We start from the raw sequence: 20,882 nt of genomic DNA on the forward strand, positions 1-20,882 counted from the left end.
CCCCATTTTACAGACGAGGCAACCGAGGCACGGAGAAGTTCCGTGACTTGCTCAAGGTCACGCCAGCAGAAATGTGGCGGAGCTGGGATTAGAACCCAGGTCCTCTGACTCCCAAGCCCGTGCTCTTTCCACCAGGCCACGCTGTCCCCCACTTCTCCGGGCCTCGGTCCCCTCCCCTGTAAAATGGGGATTAAGACCGTGAGCCTTATGTGGGACGGGGACTGTGTTCCAACCCGATTCCTTGTGTCTACGCCGTAGCTCAGTACGGTGCCTGGCGCGTAGGAAGCGCTTAACAGAGCCCATTAGAAACACTTTTTAAAAGAGGGTTTTCAGTGTCGCCTCACCACCCCTCGGCCTCCACGCCGTCTCCCCCGAGGCTGCACAGGTGGGCATCGCTTGTTCCACCTGTCGCGCGCCGGGTGCCCCAGCGGACCGGCCGCGCTCCGATTCGCTCCCTTCTCTCGCTCCCACATCCGTCAACGACTCACCGACTGATAGCAATGTCCGTTTCCTCCTCTACACTGCAAGCTCGCCGCGGGCAGGGAAGGTGTCCGCCAACTCTGTTACGATGTGCTCTCCCAAGCGCTTAGCGCAGTGCTCCGAAGTAAGCCCTGAATGAATACCCTTGATCGATCGCTTAAGGATTGCTTAAGGGGAAACAACGTGGCTCAGTGGAAAGAGCCTGGGCTTCGGAGTCAGAGGTCACGGGTTCGACCCCCGGCTCCGCCGCCTGTCAGCTGGGTGACTGTGGGCGAGTCACTTCACTTCTCTGCGCCTCAGTTCCCTCATCTGGAAAATGGGGATTAACTGTGAGCCTCACGGGGGGACGACCCGATTACGCTGTATCTCCCCCAGCGCTTAGAACAGTGCTCTGCCCATAGTAAGCGCTTAACAAATACCAACATTATTATTGAGGAGGATGGCCGTGTCGAGAGAAACATTCCTCCGCGTTCATTCAGTCGTAGTTATTGAGCGCTTGCTGTGTGCACGGCACTGTTCTAAGCGCTTGGGAGACTATAATGTAACGACAATCAGACACATTCCCTGCCCACGGTGAGGTCACAAGGCATTCAAGGACAAAAAGGAAAAAAAAAAGCAGGTTTTGTGCGGGAGCGTTCCTTTAAGGGCTCAGATCCTGTGTTCTTTAATCCGGTGGCCGCAGGCTCTGTGACCACGGGCCTGGAAAGGACGTTTGCTGAGCTAAAATTAGACTGGGCAGGCGAGCCTCCTCACCCCGCCGGGGACACCTGAACACACCACCGCCCACATCTGCCTCTATTCAGACAGGCTGCTGTCTAAGGAGAATTTGCTTCCACCTCCCAATGAAGGGAATGGTTTTACAGATCTCCAAACCAGGAGTTGTTTGCGCTATAGCCCTCGAACTACTCGCCCCCCGCTCCCTTCAGAGCTTGATCGAAAGCACATCTCCTCCAAGGGGCCTTCCCTGACTAAGCCCTCCTCTCCTCTTCTCTCCCTCCCTTCTGTTCCGCTCTGGCCCTCGGATCCGTTTCCCTTATTCACCGCTCCCTCGGCCTCACGGCACTTGGGTCCATATCTGTAATTTCCTTATTTATATTAAGTCTGCCTCCCCCCTCGAGACTTTAAGCTTGTGCTGGGCAGGGAACGTGTCTACCAACTCTGTTCATTCATTCATAATAATAATAAAAATGTTGGTATTTGTTAAGCGCTTACTATGCGCAGAGCACTGGTTCCAAGCGCTGGGGTAGATAATGGGTGATCAGGTTGTCCCACGTGAGGCTCACAGTCTTAATCCCCATTTTACAGATGAGGGAACGGAGGCACAGAGAAGTTAGGTGACTCTGCCACAGTCACACAGCTGACAGGTGGCAGAGCCGAATTCGAACCCACGACCCCCGACTCCCAAGCCCGGGCTCTTCCCACTGAGCCACGCTGCTTCATTCGTTCAAACGTGTTTACCGAGCGCTTACTGTGTGCAGAGCACTTTTCTAAGTGCTTGGGAGAGTTCAGTGTAACAATAAAGAGACATATTCCTTGCCCACAGTGAGCTGTCGCCCTCTCCGGAGCGCTTAGTTCAGTGCTCTGCACATAGTAAGCACTCAATAAATAGCAGTATCAATCGAGAAGCGGCGTGGCTCAGCGGAAAGAGCCCGGGTTTGGGAGTCAGCGGTCATGGGTTCGAATCCCGCCTCTGCCACTTGTCAGCTGGGTGACTGTGGGAAAGTCCCTTCACTTCTCTGGGCCTCAGTTCCCTCATCTGTAAAATGGGGATGAAGACTGTGAGCCTCACGTGGGACAACCTGGTGGCCCTGTATCTCCCCCCAGCGCTTCGAACGGTGCTCTGCACATAGTAAGCGCTTAACAAATACCAACATTATTTTTATTATTATTACCACCGATCGACCGACTGCTAACGAGCCCAGGTCCGTCCACTCACGGCAAGCGGGGAGGGGAGCCGGCCTCCACCACAAACGGGGATTACACACGTCCCCCGGCCCCAGCGCTCCCCTTCTCCTTGTTAGCGCCGTTCCCCGGCAGCGGGGACGTCACCAAGGCCACCCCGAAAAATGTCGGCAGGGCCGTGGCCGCGGCGGCTTCCGCAGCACATCATGCACCTCTCCACCAGGCATCTCTGCAGGGGCCGGTCGGTCGGTCAATCGTATTTCATGAGAACCTATTACGTGCAGAGCACTGTTCTAAATGCTTGGGAGAGCTGCCGCTGTCGTCTTATGCCGTCGAGTCACGTCCGACGCCACAGACACATCTCTCCCGGAACGTCCCTCTTAATAAGGTCGATATTTGTTAAGCGCTTACTATGTGCGGAGCACCGTTCGAAGCGCTGGGGTAGACACGGGGGAATCAAGTTGTCCCACGTGGGGCTCACAGTCTTCATCCCCATTTTCCAGATGAGGTCACCGAGGCCCAGAGAAGCGAAGCGGCTTGCCCACCGTCACACGGCCGGCAAGCGGCAGAGCTGGGATTCTATCTGCAATCGTTCTGGTAGTGGATCCGGAGAGTTCTCTTCGTAAATATAAGGACGCGATTTACCACCGTCTCCTACCGCGAAGAAAACCCGGGTCTCCGCCCTCGACTCTCTCCCGTGCCGCCGACGCCCAGCACGGGTGCGTTTCTGACTCGCAGCCGATGGCCGGCCACGCGTTGGCCACTGGCCAAGCTAGGAATGGAACGGACGGGCTTCTGCTTGACTCTCCCTCCCCTAGCCGACCCTGATAGAGGACTGGAAAGACTTCGGGTGCAACCCTGAGAGGGGCTTGGGAGAGTACGCTAGAACAGTATAATGGACGCATTCCCTGCCCACGAGGAGCTTACAGTCGAGAGGGGTCTGTGTGCCTACTGATCTAGGAGAGACGTCCCCACCCACGTCTGCCAAAGCCTACGCCCAGTGTGGTTTCGGTTCCTCTGCCCGTCTCCACACAGAGCCGTGGCCGGGACCGACCGAGCCCCTGGGGAGGAGGGCAAACAACAAGCTCGGGCAGAGCCGAGGAGACCCCCTACCCCCTGCCCCCCCCCAAAGGGCAGAGGTCACATCCCAGCGTGGCTCGGTGGAAAGAGCCTGGGCTTCGGGGTCGGGGGTCACGGGTTCGAATCCCGGCTCTGCCACTCGTCAGCCGTGTGACTGCGGGCGAGTCACTTCACTTCTCTGGGCCTCAGTTCCCTCATCGGGAAAATGGGGATTAACTGCGAGCCTCACGTGGGACGACCCGATGACCCCGTATCTCCCCCGGCGCTTAGAACGTAGTAAGCGCTTAACAAACACCAACATTATTATCCCGCCTCCGCCGCTTGTCTGCTGTGTGGGCTTGGGCAAATCACTTCACTTCTCTAGGCCTCAGTTGCCTCATCTGGAAGATGGGGATTTGAGACCGAGAGCCCCATGTGGGACAGGGACTGTGTCCAACCCGATTTGCTTGTCTCCACCTCAGAGCTTAGTAGAGTGCCTGGCACATAGTAGCACTGAACTTAAACCACAGAGGAGCAGCGTGGCTTAGTGGCAAGAGCCCAGCCTTGGGAGTCAGACGTTGTGGGTTCTAATCCCGGCTCCGCCACATCACCTGGGTGACTTTGGGCAAGGCGCTGCACTTCTCCGGGCCTCAGTTACCTCATCTGGAAAATGGGGATGAAGACGTGGGTCAACCTCTTTACCTTGTACCTGCCCCGGCGCTTAGAACGGTGCTTGGTACATAGATAGCGCTTAATAAATACCGTCGTCATTATTATTGATTACTCCTATTCGGGTGTGAAGCGTCACTGTCGGCAGTGACATCTTCAAATTCCGGAGGCAAGGACTCTCCCCTTCCTTGAAGCCTTATTGGAGACACACCTCCTCCAAGAGGCCTTCCCTGACTAAGCCCTCCTTTCCTCTTCTCCCGCCCCCGTCTGTGCCGCCTTGACTCCTTCCCTTTATTCATCGCCCCCTCCCAGCCCCACGACACTCAGGTGCAGATCTGTCATTTATTAATATTAACGTCTGTCTCCCCCTCTAGAGGGTTAGCTCATCGTGGGCAGTGAATATGTCTGTCATATTGTTACAGTGAAGTCTCCCGAGCGTTTAGCACTGTGCTTGGCACGCGGTGAGTGCTTTCCCTCTGCTCCCTCCCCCTTCACCTCCCCTCAGCTAAGCCCCCTTTCCCTCTGCTCCTCCCCACTCCCTTCCCCTCCCCTCAGCGCTGTGCTCATTTGTATAGATTTTTATTACCCTATTTATTTTATTAATGAGGTGTACATGCCCTCGATTCTATTTATTGCTATTAAGTTGTCTTGCTTTTGTCCGTCCGTCTCCCCCGATTAGACTGCGAGCCCGTCAATGGGCAGGGATTGTCTCTACCTGTTGCCGAATTGTACATTCCCAGCGCTCAGTACAGTGCTCTGCACAGAGTAAGCGCTCAATAAATACTATTGAATGAATACAAATGAACGAATTCATTCAACAGTATTTATTGAGCGCTTACTCTGTGCAGAGCACTGTACTGAGCGCTTGGAATGAATGGACGAGGCGGCTCCAAACAGAGGACGGTACCGGGAGCGGACGGGTGCCCGGTGGAAGCCCCCGGCCGACGAAAAGCCCGCCGAGGCGGAAGGAGAGAGAGCCGCCCGCGGCTCCGACGCGAAGACTTACAGGGGGTTCCCCGGCTGGCCTCTTCCATCGTGACTCTGACGTAAGGCTTGCCGTAGTCGACTTCGATCTCATCCGAAAACGGCGCCGGCTCCCTCAAGCCCTTGAGGGAGGGAAGAGGGAGGGTGATTAGATTTCACGACGGGGAGCGGGCAGACCTCGTGGCCAGCCATCAGAGAGGAAAAAGGCCGCGTGGAAAGAGAACCGGCAATTCTGAGCGGAGCCGCTTTCTGAGCCTAAAAAAGTCAAGGACCGTACCGAGTCCACGGAACCCGTCGAGCCCGGGGACAAGTACGGAGTCACCGGGGCCGTTCCGCGTAGAGGGGAACGTGACCGCGGGCAACTCCCCTCGCTTCTCTGTGCCTCAGTCTCCTCGACTGTAAAACGGGGACTCGCTACCCGTCGTCCCTCCGACTTAGAATGTGAGGCCCGGGAGGGGCGGCGACTGCGTCTGATCTGATTAGCTGGTACCCACCCCGGCGCTTAGAACGGGGTTTGACACATAGTAAGCACTCAATGATTACCATTAAACATAAAAACAAAACAAAAAAAAACAACCCCGATTCCGACCCGTTTCAGAGATAGGCCCACCGAGATTCGGAGAGGTGGAGTAGCTCGCCAGGAGTCGCCAGGCAAATCGGGCTGGCAGAGCCGGGGGCCTCGAAGCCGGCAATCGCGATCCCGGCAGGGATCTGCACGGGCCCGCACCTCTCTGGCCCTCAGAGATGCCCCACTCCTCGACTCGGACCAGATACCTTGTATTTATTTTATTTTTTATTTCATTTTTAATTTATTAGCTTTATTTTATTTATAGGCCTTTATTGAGCATTTCCTTCAGTTACTGAGCGCTTACCCCGTATAGAGCACTAAGCAGAGAGTACAATATAACAAACACGTTCCCTACCCACAGTAAGCATATAGTCTAGGGGGGAGACAGATGTGAATATAAATAAATGACAGATATGTACCTAAGTGCTGTGGGTCTGGGGGAGGTGGGGGGATGAATCAAGGGAGCAAGTAAGGGTGAGGCAGAAGGGAGTGGGAGAAGAGGAAAGGACGGGACGGTCCTGAGCGTTTGGGAGAGCATGAAGGAGTAAGGAGACACCTCCCACACTCCCCTCGAGGAGCGTAGCTTTCGGGACAGGTGTCAATGTAATTATAATACTAATAATAATGTTGGTATTTGTTAAGCGCTTACTATGTGCAGAGCACCGTTCTAAGCGCTGGGGTAGGTACAGGATATTCGGGTTGCCCCACATGAGGCTCACAGTCTTCATCCCCATTTTCCAGATGAGGGAACCGCGGCACCGAGAAGCGAAGTGACTTGCCCACAGTCACCCAGCTGACAGGGGGCGGAGCCGGCATTCGAACCCACGGCCTCTGACTCCTAAACCCGGGCTCTTTCCATTGAGCCACGCTGCTGCTCAATGTACCCAGCCGGGCAGAGCGGGTGGAGCCGAGACCCCTGGAGACCACCTCCGGCCTGAAACCAGAGAACGGCCTCTCGGGGCCGGTCGCAAATCTGCCCGCTCAATAATAATAACGCTGGTATTTGTTAAGCGCTTACTATGTGCAGAGCACCGTTCTAAGCCCCGGGGTAGACACAGGGGAATCAGGTTGTCCCACGTGGGGCTCACAGTCTTCATCCCCATTTTACAGATGAGGGAACCGAGGCCCAGAGAAGTGAAGTGACTTGCCCGCAGTCACACAGCTGACCACAGGTGGCAGAGCTGGGATTCGAACTCATGACCTCTGACTCCACAGCCCGTGCTCTTTCCACTGAGCCACGCTGCTTCACGCCGCTCAAGACTTAATTAACGAGGCGATCGAGGCCGGAGGGACGCCCGGGGCCTCAGGAGGCAGAGGGTCCCACGGCCAGGACGAAAAACGACTCAGAACTAGTCGGTCTGGCCGCCCTTTGGTAGGGGAAAACACGCTTTGGGGAGGGGAGCATTGGAAGAATCTTAACTCTTCTCTGGGCCAAATAAGAATTAGAAGCAGAATTGTGGTAATTGTTAAGCGCTTACTATGTGCCAGCACATACTGGGATCTATTGAGCGCTTACTGTGTGCAGAGCACTGCGCTACTACTACTACTAATAATAATTATGGTCTTTGTTAAGCGCTTACTACGTGCCAGGCACTGTACTGTTCCTCCCCCTCTCCCTTCCCATCCCCTCAGCCCCGTACTCGTCCGCTCAACTGTATATATTTTCATCACCCTATTTATTTTGCTAATGAAATGTACATCGCCTTGATTCTCTTTATTTGCTATTGTTTTAATGAGCTGTTCATCCTCTCGATTCTATTTATCGCCATCGTTCTCGTCCGTCCGTCTCCCCCCGATTAGACCGTGAGCCCGTCAAAGGGCAGGGACCGCCTCTATCTGTTACCCATTTGTACATTCCAAGTGCTTAGTACGGCGCTCTGCACGTAGCAAGCGCTCAATAAATACTATTGAATGAATGAATGAATGAATGTACTAAGCGTAAGCGCTGGGGAGGATACAAACAAATGGGGTTGGACACAGTCCCTGTCGCACATGGGGGCTTATAGTCTTTGTCCCCATTTTAAAGATGAGGTAACTGAGGCACAGAGAGGTGAAGCGACTTGCCCAAGGTCACACGGCAGACAAATGGTGGAGCCGGGATTAGAACCCACGGCGCGATGTAAAGCGAGTCCAGCCTGACGACCTCGTATCTACCCCAGCTCTTAGAACAGGGCCCGGCACAAAGCAAGCGCTAAACAGACACCGTTTCTCACAAACCCAGAAACAGAAAGAACCAGTGTACGTACGTGCCGTGAGGCTCACTTGTGGGAGCGACTCCGGGTCACGTACCCTGTCTTTCCGTGCCCCCTCGCCCCCCGCCCCCTTATCTGCCGCCGGGCCTCGGTTTCACAATCGGGCTACTGTGAGGTGGAAGCTCGGTCCTTCGTAAGCTCCACAATGGCGCTTTGCTTTAGCCAGGCAAATGCCCTCTCCACGGGCCCCGCTGCCCCCCCTCCCCTCCCCGGGGAGTCAGGAAGCCCGGGGCCGTCGCCCCATCTCTGCCCGCCGGGGCCGGACCCTCCGCGGGGTAGGGGGCCTGGCTGAAGCCCAACGGGAGGCTTTTCGGCAGAGTGGCGGTGGTCCCCCTGACCGTCGGTGGGCTTTGGGTGCTCGAAGAGAAAAAAAAACATCCAGTCATTCAATTATATTTACCGAGCGCTTACTGTGTGCAAAACACTGTATTCATTCATTCAATAGTGGTTATTGAGCGCTTACTATGTGCAGACCACTGTACCGAGCGCTTGGAATGTACAAATCGGTAACAGATAGACACAGTCCCTGCCCATTGACACCGTCTAATCGGGGGAGACGGGCAGACAAGAACCATAGCAATAAATAGAATCAAGATAGCAATAAACAGAATCAAGAATAAATAAAATCAACTGTAAATAGAACTGTAATAATGTTGGCATTTGTTAAGCGCTTACTACGTGCAGAGCACCGTTCTAAGCGCTGGGGTAGATGCAGGGTGATCGGATTGTCCCACGTGGGGCTCACATTTTTTAATCCCCATTTTTACAGTTGAGGTAACGGAGGCCCAGAGAAGTTAAGCGACTTGCCCAAGGTCTCACGGCAGACAAACGGCGGAGTCGGGATTCGAATCCACGACCTCTGACTCCCAAGCCCGGGCTCTTCCCACTGAAGCCACGCTGCTTACCTGTTAAGTGCTTACGAGGAGCCGAGCACCGTGCTAGGTGATGGGAGAGACACAAGCTAATCAGGCCGGACACGGTCCACGTCCCACAGGGGCTCACGATCTTAATCCCCATTTTCCAGATGAGGGAACTGAGGCCCAGAGAAGTGAAGTGACTTGCCCGAGTTCACACAGCAGACAGGAGCCCGGCCTAGGATTAGAACCCAGCTCCAGGCCCGAGCTCTAGCCCCCAGGTCACGCTTCCACTTAGACACTGCAGAGCAGCAGGGTGCTCTAGTGGATAGCGCAGGGGCCTGAGAGTCACGGGACGGGGGATCTAATCCCGGCTCCGCCATCTGTCTGCTGTGTGACCCTGGGCAAGTCACTTAACTTACCTCATCTATAAAATGGGGACAAAGACTATAAGCCCCCACGAGGGACAGGGACTGCGTCCAACCTCATAAGCTTCTATGAGCCAGCCGCCTCACCACGTCGTGAGTAAATCACAAGTGGGCTCGGCCGTCCGGCCACACGCGAGTGACATACCAGTGTATTCGTCCCGTCGGGGAAGCTTTCACACCATATCTCTCCCAAAAGGGAAGGCCGATTTGTCGCATCTAAATAATTAATTCAATTCGCTCCGCGGAATAAATTCTATACAAAACTCAGGTTTTCCATCCCCGGCCCCTGTCTCTCTCTCTCTCCCTCTCTCTCGCCGCGCCGATTCCGAAAGAACCCGTCCCCGACGACGGGTGACACTACCCCAGCGGTTAGTACACTGCTTGGCACATAGTCAGCGCTTAACAAATAGCTTTAAAAGAAAAAAATTGCCTCTTCTCCACCATTTCCTCCACCTACAATGGATTTATCGTCTGTCTCCCCAACTAGACCGCTCCTTGAGGTCAGGGGTCAAGTCTACCAACTCCACCGTACTGTACTCTCCCAAGTGCTTATTACAGTGCTCTGCACACAGTACTCTATATTTTACAATCATTTATAGACATATACATAATAACAATAATGATGGTATTTATTAAGCACTTACTATGTGTGAAGCACTGTTCTAAGCGCTGGGGGGGATACAAGGTTATCAGGTCGTCCCACTGTGGGGCTCACAGTTTTAATCCTCATTTTAATTTAATGTCGGTATTTGTTAAGCGCTTACTATGTGCAGCGCACTGTTCTAAGCGCTGGGGTAGACACAGGGGAATGAGGTCGTCCCACGCGAGGCTCACAGTCTTCATCCCCATTTTCCAGATGAGGTAACCGAGGAACAGAGAAGTGAAGTGACTTGCCCACAGTCACACGGCTGACAAGTGGCGGAGCCGGAATTAGAACCCACAACCTCTGACTCCCAAGCCTGGGAGCCCTTTCCACTGGGCCACGCTGCTTCTCCATATGATATATATATATATCTTTCTATATATTATTATTATTACATTTGTAAGCATTCACTGTGGGTCAAGTAGACATAAGTTAATCAGGCAGGACACAGTCCCTGCGCCACATGGGGCTCACAGCCTAAGTAGGAAGGAAAACAGGCATCGAATCCCCATTTTACAGATGAGGAAACCGAGGCACAGACGAGTGAACTGACCTGCCCAAGGCCACCCGGCAGACAAGCGGTGGAACCAAGATCAGAACACAGGTCCAGCAAGCTTCAGTGGAAAGAGCCCGGGCTTGGGAGTCAGAGGTCATGGGTTCAAATCCCGGCTCAGCCCCTTGTCAGCTGTGTGACCTTGGGCACATCACTTAACTTCTCTGGGCCTCAGTTACCCCATCTGTAAAATGGGATTAAGACCGCGTGAGCCCCACGTGGGACAGCCTGATCATCTTGTATCCTCCCCGGCGCTTAGGACAGTGCCTGGCACGTAGTAAGCGCTTCATTCATTCATTCATTCAATAGTATTCATTGAGCGCTTACTATGTGCAGAGCACTGTACTAAGCGCTTGGGATGAACAAGTCGGCAACAGATAGAGACAAATGCCATTATTATTATTATGTCCGTCTGATTTCCAGACCCGTGCCCTTTCCAACAGACCATGCTCCTGCTTACTTCGTTCAGCGGTATATTTTTATCTGTGCATCCAACTATTAATTCAGTTATTTCACCCCGATACGTTGGGACCCTCTGCCACGGCACCCGATCGATGATATTTCTTGAGCGCTCGCTGAGGGCCGAGCACCAACAGACGCGCTCCCCGCCCACCGGGGACTCCCAGCGTAGAGGGGCCCGATTCTTCCCCTGGCTCTCGCTGTTGCTCCACGACCCCGTCTGCCCATTCATTCATTTATTCAATCGTATTTACCGAGCGCTTACTGGGTGCAGAGCACTGTACTAAGCGCTTAGGGATGTACAGCTCGGCAACAGATAGAGACCATCCCTGCCCAACAACGGGCTGACGGACTAAACGGGACACCATCGGCCCGTCCGCTCCTCTCTGCGCTTCCGCCTCCGCCGTCGCCTTCCAAACGATCACCGCGACCTTCCCCTCCCGAGCCTTCTCGTCTAACGGCTCCGCTCCTTCAACCCAGAGGTGGAAATCTAGCGGGCGCCTAGACTCCGTGCTGGGCATCGCGAGGATAGAGCCCGGGCCTGGGAGTCGGAAGGACCTGGGTTCTAACCGCAGCTCCGTCCCTTGACCGCTGCGTGACCAGGGGCAAGCAGCGTGGCTCGGTGGAAGCGGCCGGGTTTGGGAGTCAGAGGTCGTGGGTTCTAATCCCGGCTCTGCCACCTCGTCTGCTGTGTGACCCCGGGCAAGCCGCTTCACGTCTCTGTGCCTCGCTTCCCTCATCTGGAAGATGGGAATGAAGACTGTGAGTCCCACGTGGGACAACCTGATCACCTGGTATCTACCGCACCATTTAGAACAGCGCTCGGCACAGAGTAAGTGCTTAGCAAATGCTGTCGTTATTATCGTTATTATTATTTCACTTCTCTGGACCTCAGTTCCCTTATCTGAAAAATGGTATTTGTTAAGAGTTTACTCCGCGCCAGGCACTGTACCGAGGACCGGATGCAAGCCAAGTAGGTTGGACACAGTCCCCGCCCCACGTGGGGCTCAAGTATCAATCCTCATTTTACAGATGAGGTAACTGAGGCACAGCGAAGTGAAGCGACTTGGCCAAGGTCACACAGCTGGCAAGCGGCAGAGCCGGGATTCGAACCCATGACTTTCTGAATCCCTGGCCCGTGCCCTATCCATTACACCATGCTGCTTCCAACGGATAATTAAGACTATGAGCCCTTGGTGGGACAGGGTCCGCATCCAACCCGATTACCTTATATCTACCCCGGAGCCTAGAACGGTGCCCGGCATATAGTAAGTGCTTTACAGATAGCACGCAGAAATAAAAAATGAAAAGAGTGGAATTTTCTTTTTCCTTCAGACTCTGAGCCCTTTCAGAGAGCTAAACAAGGGGAGAAAGCGGGAGTGAGACATTAAGGTCTCCAAGCCCGGCCTCCTGCCCGGCCCTGGGGCCAAGTGGCCGAGAAGAGTTTCCTTCTTTCCCGATCTCCTCCTACGCCCCAGTGCCAACCTACTCACTGGACCTTGATCTTGTCTATCTCACCACTGACCCCTTGCCCACTTCCTGCCTCTGGCCTGGAACGCCCTCCCCATTTATATCCTCTCATTTATAGAATGAGAAGCTGGAGAAGCAGTGTGGCTCAGTGGCGAGGGGCCGGACTTGGGAGTCAGAGGACCTGGCTTCGAATCCCGGCTCTGCCACTTGTCATCTGTGGGACTGTGGGCGAATCACTTCACTTCTCTGGGCCTCAGTTCCCTCCTCTGGAAAATGGGGATTAAAACTGTGAGCCCCACGTGGGACAAACTGATCACCCTGTATCCCCCCAGCGCCTAGAACAGTGCTTTGCACATAGTAAGCGCTTAACAAATACCACCATTGTTATTATTACTTCACTTCTCTGGGCCTCAGTTCCCTCCTCTGGAAAATGGGGATTAACTGTGAGCCTCCCGTGGGACGACCCGATGACCCTGTATCTCCCCCAGCCCTCGGAACGGTGCTCTGCACATAGTAGGCGCTTAACAGATACCAACATCATCATTATTATTATCCTATCCTGCCTTGATTACTCTATCAGCCTGCTGGCCGACCTCCCCGACTCCCGTCTCTCCCCACTCCAGACCATACTTCACCCCGCCGGCTGCCCAGGTCGCTTTTCTGCAGAAACGTTCGGTTCCCGCTTCCCCGCTCCTCCGGAACCTCCAGTGGTCGCCCGTCCCCTTCCGCAGCAAACAGAAAGTCCTCACCGTCGGCTTTAAGGCAGTCGCCTTGCCCCCCGTCCTCAACGGTCACCTACTAGAACCCAGCCTGCGCATTTCGCTCCTCTACCGCCAACCTGCTCGCCGTACCTCCATCTTTTCGATCTCGCCGCCGCCATCTCGCTTCGGCCCTGCAACGCCCTCCCTCTCCGTCTCCAACGGATCATTACTCTCCCCGCCTTCAAAGCCTTACTGAAGGCACGTCTCCTCCAAGAGGTCTTGGCCCTCGTTTCCTCTTTTCCCTTCTGCGTCACCCTGACCGGCTCCCTTGGTTCACCACCCACAGTCCACAGCCCGAGCCCCGCGGCGCTCGAGCGCATATCCGGAACGTATTCGATTATATCGGCGTCTGCCTCCCGCTCTGGACCGTAAGCTTGTTGAGGACGCGAAATGGGTGTTACATTGTTCTCTCCCCAGATCGTACCACTGTGCTCCGCACACAATAAGCGCTCAATAAATAAGACTGATCGATTGATATCCAGAAGACCAACTTCTCTCCACCTTCAAAGCCTTATTAAAAGCACACCTCCTCCAAGAGGCCTTCCCCGACAAAACCCTCATTTCCTCTTCTCTCACTCCCTTCTGCACTGCCCTTGCACATGGATTTCCATCCTACGTTTCACCCCATCCTTAGCCCTACAGCACTCACGTCCCAATCCGTAACTTATTTAATTACATTACCGTCCGTCTCCCTCTCTGGACCGCAAGCTCGCTGCGGGCAGGGAATGCGACTACCAACTCTGTTACGCTGCGCTCTCCCAAGTGTTTAGCGCAGTGCTCTGCACCCGGAAACAGCTCAATAAATACCACTGATGGACTGATTAATGGTGGCATTCGTTAAGCGCTTACTGTGTGCCAGTCACTGTACTAAGCGCTTGGGTAGATCCAAGGTAATTGGTTTGGACACAATCCCTGTCCCACGTGGGGCTCACATCTTAATCCCCATTTTACAGATGAGGTAACCGAGGCACGGAGAAGTGAAGTGACCTGCCCAAGGTCACCCAGCAGACACGCGGCAGAGTCGGGAATTCGAACCCAGGTCCTTCAGACTCCCAGGCCCGTGCTCTCAAAGGGGGATTTCAGAGAGCGTCCGGGACAACCCCGGTCCTACCTCCGCTTCCTCCCGGCGACGGTGCCGGTTCACACCCGCCCTCGGCGGAGGAGCTCCCGGTGAAGAATTCCCTCCGGGTACTTACAACCGAGCGGCGAGACACCTTCAGGCGCAGGCCGTCCTCTTCTGCCGCCCCGTTGGGGCCGGCCGACTCTTTCCTCCTCTTCCTCGGGTTCAGCTTGTTCGAGCACTGGGCGTCCATCTTGCCGCAACTGGCCGGAGAGAGAGAGACAAAAAGAAAGGGTTTCCTTTCTCGGGGAAGCTGAAAGAGCGGAGAGTTCACCCTCCCAGCACAACCACCTTCCAACGCGGCGAGCCGGCTCCCTCCGCCAACCACGATGGGGCCGCTGAAGGCCGAGCCTCGGCGGGCAACCTGAGGGATTCCCGTCGGAGGCCGATTCCCCTCCCGGCCTCCGGCGCCTCCCTGCCGACCCCGCCGGCTTGCGGAATTCGACTGCTGAGGTGCGGGTGTCAGCACGGGACTAATTACGCTATTCTCGGAGCCGTATCACAGGTCGAAGGTCGCGGACCGCCCAGGCAGGGGACGGGAGCGGCGTCCGCCCTACCCGGGTCCGTGTCCGGGGGACATCTGGAGGCGGGAAGGCGGGGGAAGCCGGCGGGGAGGGGAGCGATCAGTCGATCCATCGTGTCGACTGAGCGCTGGCTGCGTGCAGGGGACCGGACCGAGAGCTTAGGAATGATTAGACTGTAGGCCTGCCCGTTCCCGCTTTGTACATTCCAAGCGCTCAGTACAGTGCTCTGCACAGAGTAAGCGCTCAATAAATACTGTCGAATGAATGAACGTACGACACAACGGAGCCGGTAGACACGTTCCCCGCCCACAACGAGCTTACAGTTCTAGAAGGGGCTAGGTTACATCCTAGAGTAAGGGGGCCGGGGTCTCTCGGCGCCTTCTCCGCCCCAGCCCGTACTCTTCGCTCCTCTGGTGTCATCCTTCCCGCAGGGTCTCCATCTCGCCTGTCTCCTCGCCGACCCCTGGCCCGCATCCTGCCTCTGGCCTGGAACGCCCTCCCTCCCCAAATTCATTCAGTTGATTGAGCGCTTACTGTGTGCACAGCACTGTACTAAGCGCTTGGAGAGTACAACGGGGCAACAGATTGTGACAATCCCTACCCGAGGGGCTCACGGTGTCGAAAGGGGGAGAGAAAGATAACGAAACTAGTCAAATCTGACAGAGATTACTCTCGCCGCTTCTCAAAGCCCTATGGAAGGCACATCTCCTCCAAGAAGACTTCCCACACTAAACCCCATTTCTCCTCATCTCCCACTCCCTTCTGCGTCGCCTTGACTTGCTCCTTTTGCTCTCCCCCGCCCGCCCGGCCCCACTGCGCTTATTTTTTTTTTATTTGCATCGATGTCTGTCTCCCCCCATCTAGACTGCGAGCTCGGTGTCGGCAGGAACCGTCACTCTTCACTGTTGTACTGTCCTTTCCCAAGCGCTTTACGGAGCTCTGCACAGGGTACGCGCTTAATAAATACAACCGAACGAACCGATGATAGGAGAGGATGACGTGCTGAACGGGAAAAGGGGAGACCAAAGGTGTGAAGTTGGCCTTGCGCCGTTCAAAGCAGAGCAGGCTCTCCCAGATCTGCCTTGCCCTGAGCCTGGAAGTCCCAGTCTTCGTGACACCGAGAGGGGGGGACGACCCCGCCCGCTAGCACCCCCATCCCGGCCCCGGAGGACGCCCCCCCCCAACCATTCCTCCCAACCTGTGGAAGGCAGACCGGTCCGGGGAGAGGTGAGGCAGCAGAGTTGGGGGTCCCTAACCCCTTTAAAGCACTCAGTCCCCTTGCCCGCTCGCCGTCGTCTACTCCAACCCGGCCCTCTTGGCTCCTCTAATACCAACCCACTCCCTGTACTCCGATCTCGTCTATCTCGCCGCCGCCCTCGCGCCCACGTCCCGTCTCTGGCCTGGAACGCCCTCCCTCTTCATATCCGACGATCGACTCTCCCCATCTTCACCTTCACCATCTCCTCCGGGAGGCCTTCCCTGACTAAGCCCTCCTTTCCTACCCCACGGGCTCACGGTCTAGAGGGGGGAGAGAGGTGACAAGACAAAACAAGTCGAAGCCTCATCGAAGGCACATCTCCTCCAACAGGCCTTCCCACACTAAGCCCCATTTTTCCTCATCTCCCACTCCCTTCTGCGTCGCCCTGATTTGCTCCCTTCACTCACCCCGGCCCCGACCGGCCTCACGGCACTTACGTCCATATCCCTAATTTATTTATTTCCATTGACGACCGTCTCCCCGTCTAGACACGTGGGCAAGGGACGTGTCTCCCACCTCTGTTCTCTTGTACTCTCCCCAGCGCTCCGCGCCGAGTAAGCGCTCAACCAACACGACAGACCCATCGACTGATTCCAAGGAGTCTGGCTTCGGTTCAGCTACGGAGAAGGGGTGATGAGACCGGCTGAGAACCACTAGCTCGGCAGTAGGCACTTGGGCCTTACGAGACTGTCAGCCCGTCAGTGGGCAGGGATCGTCTCTATCTGTTGCCGAATTGTACAGTCCAAGCGCTCAGTACAGTGCTCTGCACAGAGTGAGCGCTCACAAACCAGTACTGAATGAATGAAAACAGAAGCGGCGCCTGGAGCGCACCCTCTAATGGAGCCGAAGCCCGGCCAGATCGAAGCTGGGTCGGTCCGTCAGTGGTATTTAGTAATAATGTTGGTATTTGTTAAGCGCTTACTAGGTGCAGAGCACTGTTCTATTTATTGAGCGCTTCCGGTGTGCGGAGCCGTGAACCGAGCGCCCGGGAGAGGATGATATAACAGACACATCCCCTGCCCACGACGAGCTGTAGCCCCGGGCCACCTCCCCGACCCGAGCATCCCCACTCTCCCTGACCGAGCTCTGGCCCACGTGGCCCTCGCTCCGGGGAAAGCCCGAGTTCCAGGTCTAACCCTCGCTGAGTCGAGGAGGGTCCGTCGGCGCCGCGGACCCAAGCGGCCCAGACTAGAAAAGCCCAACTGCTTGGCCGGACGTGGGGCCGGCGGGTCGAAGGAGCACACGGAGGATAGGCGAAGGTTCGCGGGAGCAAAATGCTCCGGATTCTCGATATCGTCGTAGCAGAATTCGGGTTACCCAAACCTCAAAAAAAAAATAAATAAAAAATGGCACTTCATTCATTCATTCAATAGGATTTATTGAGCGCTTACTATGCGCAGAGCACTGTACTGAGTGCTTGGAACGTACAAATGGGTAACAGATACAGTCCCTGCCCTTTGAGCACATACTAGGGAAGCAGCGTGGCTCAGTGGAAAGAGCCTGGGCTCCGGAGTCAGAGGTCGTGGGTTCGACACCCGGCTCTGCCACTCGTCAGCTGTGTGACTGTGGGCGAGTCGCTTCACTTCTCTGTGCCTCAGTTACCTCATCTGTAAAATGGGGATTAACTGGGAGCCTCACGTGGGTCAACCTGATTCCCCTGTATCTACCCCAGCGCTTAGAACGGTGCTCGGCACATAGTAAGCGCTTAACAAATACCAACATTAATATTATACTATGTGCCGGTCACTGTCCTAGACGCTGGGGTAGACGCCGGCTAATCAGCTCGGACACTGTCCGTGTCCCACGTGGGGCGTCTAGTCGTAATCCCCATTCCCCACAAGAGATGGCTAGGGCACAGAGAAGCCGAGTGACCTGCCCAGGGTCACCCAGCAGACGCGTGGCGGAGCCGGGATTAGAACCCAGGTCCTGTGACTCCGAGGCCCGTGCTCTTTCGCCCGGGGCCACGCCGCTCCAACTTCGAAATTATCCCCACCGAGGATCACCAAGGCCGAAGAAAAGAGTATGTGACCTTCGCCCCATCGGAGGTTGCTCTGACACACACGACTCACGCTCCGAGTTTTCAGAAGACGGAGGACCTTCCGCGCTGCCTCCTCGGCTACTGATCCAACAGCCCGGCTTTGTGGCAGAAGCCCGGGCTTGGGAGTCAGAGGTCTTGGGTTCTAATCCCGGCTCCGCCCCTCGACTGCTGTGTGTCCTTGGGCAAGTCACTTAATTTCTCTGTGCCTCCGTTAGCTCATCTGTAACATGGGGATGAAGACTGTGAGCCCCACGAGGGACAACCCGATGACCTTGTATCTCCCCCAGCGCTTCGAACCGTGCTTGGCACATAGTGCTTAACAAATACTATTATTATTATTGAGAAGCAGCGTGAGTTAGTGGAAAGAGCCCGGGCTTGGGAGTCAGAGGTCAAGGGTTCTAATCCCGGCTCCGCCACTTGTCAGCTGTATGACTTTGGGCAAGCCACTTCTCTGGGCCTCGGTTATCTCATCTGTAAAAGGGGGGTTAAAACTGTGAGCCCCACGTGGGACAACCTGACGATGCCGTATCTACCCCAACGCTTAGAACAGCGCCTGGCACGTAGTAAGCGCTTAACCAACGCCGACATTATCATCATCATCATCGGGCTACGAGCAACACGCAAGTCCCATAGGCTGTAAGCTCCTCGCGGGCAGCGATCGCGGTTACCGACTCTCCCGGATGGGACTTTCCCGGAAGCTTAGCGGTCAGCGCCGGGTAAGTGCCGTCCATTCACTCCTTCTTATTTCCATTTCTCACCACCTCCGTCCCGTTCCCCCGAAGGAGGGCCAAGGAACCGGGCCGGCGGGCCGGCCCAGGGCACGGATGGTGTTCGGGGATCGGGCCCCCTCGGGGAAGCTGACCAACCTCGATCCAACGCGGGTCCCCTCGGGTCAACCGGTCAACACCTCGGAGAACCAGGGAGAGGTTGTCGGGAGGAAGCCGCAGCTCCCTCGGCGGAGGAGGAGCGCAGAGGTAACTAGGGCACGGAGGAGCGGAGTGACTCGCCCAGGGTCACCCGGCAGACACGTGGCGGAGCCGGGATCGGAACCCAGGTCCTCCGACTCCCAAGCCCGTGCTCTTTCGACTAGGCCACGTTGCTCCGACTTCGAAATCGTCCCCACGGGCCTTCTTCCCTCCCCCAACTATACAAATATTTCCCGACCCTTGAATGTTGGCCTCGTTCCGGTTCACGGCAAAGCCCGCACCTGATCACGTCAGGGCGGGGGAGGGAAAGGACACGCCTTCCCGGCCCGGCTGCTCCGCCGCACCTCGGCTCCGCGGACCCGTCCCGACTCTGCCAGTCCCGAGTTCCTACCTCTGTAGCTCTGTCTCCTCTACAGGGTGAGCTCGTTGTGGGCAGGGACCGCGGCTACTGACTATAGTACTCCCCCAGGCCCTCGGTCCAACGCTCTGCACGCAGTGAACGTTCAATAAATACGACTAATTGGTTGATTCCTGGCCCGGGCCTCCTTGCCCGGTCCCCTGCCCCCTCCAAACTGTGACGAGACAGGCTTTGCAGGAATCACGGCTTAATCCTCCTCGGGAGGGAGAGAGAGGGAAGACGAGGAAGAGAGGGGAGACAGAGAGAGAAGGGGGTCGGGCCGGGGGGAGGACACGCGTCCGGTGAGTCGGGCCGGGGGGGCGGCGAGGCTTTCACCGAGAGAAGCTGGAATCCCCAGGCGAAAGGGGAACGACGCCACCCAGAAACGTCACCCCGCTCCAATGCCAACTCTAGAAAAAGAATGCCGGGGGCACCGGGCTGGGCCATTCCACACCGCTTGACTACTCAGCGCCAACTCCCGGCAGCCACTTTCGGTTCCCACACTCCTAGCCTTTGTTTTGGTTTGCTTTTATGGCATTTGTTAAGCACTCTAAGTGCTCTCCGGACCCCTAGGTTCACTGTACGCAGGGAGAGGGTCTCTCTATTGTTCTACTGTACTCTCCCCAGTGCTTACCACAGTGCTTTGCACCCAGTCCGCGCTCAATAAATACCAAGGAATGAATGAATGAATGAATGCCAGGCATTGCACCGACTCCTCGGGTAACACAGAAGATAATCAGGTTGGACACGGACCGCCTCCCACCCGAGGCTCCCAGTCTTGATCCCCATTTTGCAGATGAGGGAAAAGAGAAATGAAGTGACCTGCCCAAAGTCACAGAGCTGACAGGTGGCAGAGCTGGAATTAGAACCCAGGTCCTTCTGGCTCCCGGACCCACGCCCTATCCACGAGGTCACGCTGTTTCCCCATCTCCTCTCGGTCGCAGAAAGGTAAAACGGCGCATCGATCAGAGAAGCAGCAGGGCCTAGTGGAAAGGCAACAGGCCTGGGAGTCAAGAGAACCTGGGTTCACAGTCCCGGCTCCATCGCTCGTCTGCTGTGTGACCTTGGGCAGCTCACTTTCCTTCTCTGTGCCTCGGTTTCCTCATCTGTAAAATGGGGATTAAGACGTGAGCCCCATGTGGGACAGGGGCTGTGTCCAACCTGATTAAGCTTGGACCCTCCCTAGGGCTTACTACACTGCCGGACACGTAGCGAGCACCTAACCAACACCACACGTACACGCAGAATCGGGACAAACCTGTAAACGTCACCTCTGGACAAAGCCCGCTTTTTCTACGAAGCATCCCGGCCATTTTGACGCCACATGGAGCCAGACGCTCGTCTGTCTCCCCCCTAGACCGTAAGCTCGTCGTTGGCGGGGGATGTGTCTGTTGACTGCTCTACTCTACTCTCCCAAGTGCCCAGCACAGTCCCCTCCACACGGTGAGCGCTCAATAAATACCACCGAATGAGGGAATCGGGAAGGCACGTGGATACTTCACTCCCCTCTCCCGGAACGTGAATTTTAGGGTTTCTT

General features: G+C 55.8%; 1 protein-coding gene across 5 annotated transcripts in view; it reads right to left on the reverse strand.

The window, feature by feature from the left end:
- Positions 1 to 20,882, reverse strand: part of PCYT1A (phosphate cytidylyltransferase 1A, choline) — a 55,056-nt gene that overhangs the window by 14,571 nt on the left and 19,603 nt on the right. For 3 of the 5 annotated variants that reach the window (XM_029061838.2, XM_029061837.2, XM_029061839.2), the window contains exons 3-4: positions 14,279 to 14,405; positions 5,117 to 5,216 (exon numbers count right to left, since the gene is read on the reverse strand). In XM_029061838.2, the coding sequence (XP_028917671.1) occupies positions 5,117 to 5,216; positions 14,279 to 14,395 (217 nt within the window). In that variant the 5' untranslated portion in view covers positions 14,396 to 14,405. Of the gene's footprint in view, positions 1 to 5,116; positions 5,217 to 7,908; positions 7,926 to 14,278; positions 14,406 to 18,888; positions 19,051 to 20,882 lie in introns of those variants that run through there. The other 2 variants (XM_029061840.2, XM_039913342.1) reach the window with 2 other exon arrangements.

Source organism: Ornithorhynchus anatinus, chromosome 1, assembly GCF_004115215.2.
Source record: "Ornithorhynchus anatinus isolate Pmale09 chromosome 1, mOrnAna1.pri.v4, whole genome shotgun sequence".
Classification (NCBI taxonomy): domain Eukaryota; kingdom Metazoa; phylum Chordata; class Mammalia; order Monotremata; family Ornithorhynchidae; genus Ornithorhynchus; species Ornithorhynchus anatinus.